The 1,638-nt window shown below is 57.0% G+C and overlaps 2 protein-coding genes across 17 annotated transcripts in view; both read right to left on the bottom strand.

The window, feature by feature from the left end:
* The window catches only part of ATP11A (ATPase phospholipid transporting 11A), a 189,648-nt gene that overhangs the window by 15,433 nt on the left and 172,577 nt on the right, over positions 1-1,638 (bottom strand). For 12 of the 13 annotated variants that reach the window (XM_017502338.2, XM_017502281.2, XM_017502288.2 and 9 more), the window contains one exon: positions 108-173. In XM_017502338.2, coding sequence (XP_017357827.1) covers positions 108-173 — 66 coding nt within the window. Of the gene's footprint in view, positions 1-10; positions 174-1,638 lie in introns of all 13 variants that reach the window. The other variant, XM_017502400.2, reaches the window with a different exon arrangement.
* The window catches only part of LOC108285312, a 6,252-nt gene continuing 5,238 nt past the window's right edge, over positions 625-1,638 (bottom strand). For 2 of the 4 annotated variants that reach the window (XM_037729232.1, XM_037729221.1), the window contains one exon: positions 625-1,543. In XM_037729232.1, coding sequence (XP_037585160.1) covers positions 972-1,543 — 572 coding nt within the window. In that variant the 3' untranslated portion in view covers positions 625-971. The remainder of the gene's footprint in view (positions 1,544-1,638) is intronic. The other 2 variants (XM_037729231.1, XM_037729225.1) reach the window with 1 other exon arrangement.

Genomic DNA, 1,638 nt, shown 5'->3' with positions numbered 1-1,638 from the left:
GAGCACTCGCCTTTAGTGTGACTGACAGCAGGGATTCCCTGTGGCTGAGGGGGGACGTGAGTGCGGGAGCACTCACCTTTAGTGTGACTGAGCCTGGGAGCACTCACCTTTAGTGTGACCGTGAACACCATCACAGTGAACACCAGCGTCCCAAACGTCCAGTTTCCAAATATCTGTTTGGGGAAAATAGTCCAAGTCATCTTGTTTTTATGTAGAGTTTTAGAAAATACATCTCATTTTTCTTGCTTGCCAACACTTCGAACCCCAAAGACATAAGAACTACGTTTTCTTATTATCATGTAAAAGACCATGCAACAGACCCTGCTTCTGGGGCACAGCAGGACACCCCAGTTTCCCCGCTGCGGCTTCCACCACCAGTCTGTGGCTCAGTGAGGGGCTCAGAGGCCCCTATCCGGAACTTTCTGCCCGCTCTTGACACTGGCCCTGCTCAATGCTCTCAGCCACAACAGATGTCGGTTGGTCCCAACGTCTCAAACTAAGCACAGAAACTCCCTCACAGCTGCCATTTAAACATCCATAATGCGAACCTGGGGCCTGCGAACCTCCTTTTTCTGTTTTGTGCTTTATGTAGAAGAGACAGACGCCTGATTACCCAGCCACACTGCACAGGTTTCAGGAATAGTCTTGTACATTTGTGTCTGTTCCCTTCTGAACTCAGCTCAGACTCCTGCCTCCTGTGGAAGAACAGCGGCTGGAATGTTCTGTGAGTGAATGATCAGGGAAAACAGCCAGGCACCCATGCAGAGGTGGAAGCACGGGGGCTTCTCACGGGAGAATCTCCATCAGGAAGGGAAGACAAGTAGGCAGGCAGGATGGAGCTGGACAGAGGCTGCCCTGCGTGTGGCCAGAACCACAGATCCACCAGCAGCACACCCAGGAGGCCATGGAGGAGGGAAGGCCAGCAGGACACACTAGCTGGCAACACAGCAGGATGCAGAGGGCACCGAGGTTTAGGGAAGCACAGACACAGACAGACCCTGAAGGATGGCACAGTGGACCTCTGAGGACCACACGCCCAGCCCGTGAGGACGGCACAGTAGACGCTGAGGACCACATGCCCAGCCCGTGAGGATGGCACAGTGGACCCCTGAGGACCACACACCCAGCCCATGTGGATGGCACAGTGGACCCCTGAGGACCACACACCCAGCCCGTGAGGACAGCACAGTGGACCCCTGAGGACCACACACCCAGCCCGTGAGGATAGCACAGTGGAACTTTGAGGACCACACGCCCAGCCCGTGAGGATGGCACAATGGACTCCTGAGGACCACACACCCAGCCCATGAGGACGGCACAGTGGATGCTGAGGACCACACGCCCAGCCCGTGAGGATGGCACAGTGGACCTCTGAGGACCACACGCCCAGCCTGTGAGGATGGCACAGTGGACTCTAAGGACCACACGCCTGGCCCATGTGGATGGCACAGTGGACTCCTGAGGACCACACGCCCAGCCCGTGAGGACGGCACAGTGGATGCTGAGGACCACACGCCCAGCCCGTGAGGATGGCACAGTGGACCTCTGAGGACCACACGCCCGGCCCATGTGAATGGCACATTGGACCCCTGAGGACCACACGCCTTGCCCGTAAGGATGGCACAGTGGACCCCTGAG

The sequence above is a fragment of the Cebus imitator genome, unplaced genomic scaffold (assembly GCF_001604975.1).
Source record: "Cebus imitator isolate Cc_AM_T3 unplaced genomic scaffold, Cebus_imitator-1.0 Scaffold14, whole genome shotgun sequence".
NCBI classification, from domain to species: domain Eukaryota; kingdom Metazoa; phylum Chordata; class Mammalia; order Primates; family Cebidae; genus Cebus; species Cebus imitator.
The sequence above is the reverse complement of the archived record's forward strand: the minus strand, read 5'-3'. Positions and strand labels throughout refer to the sequence as shown.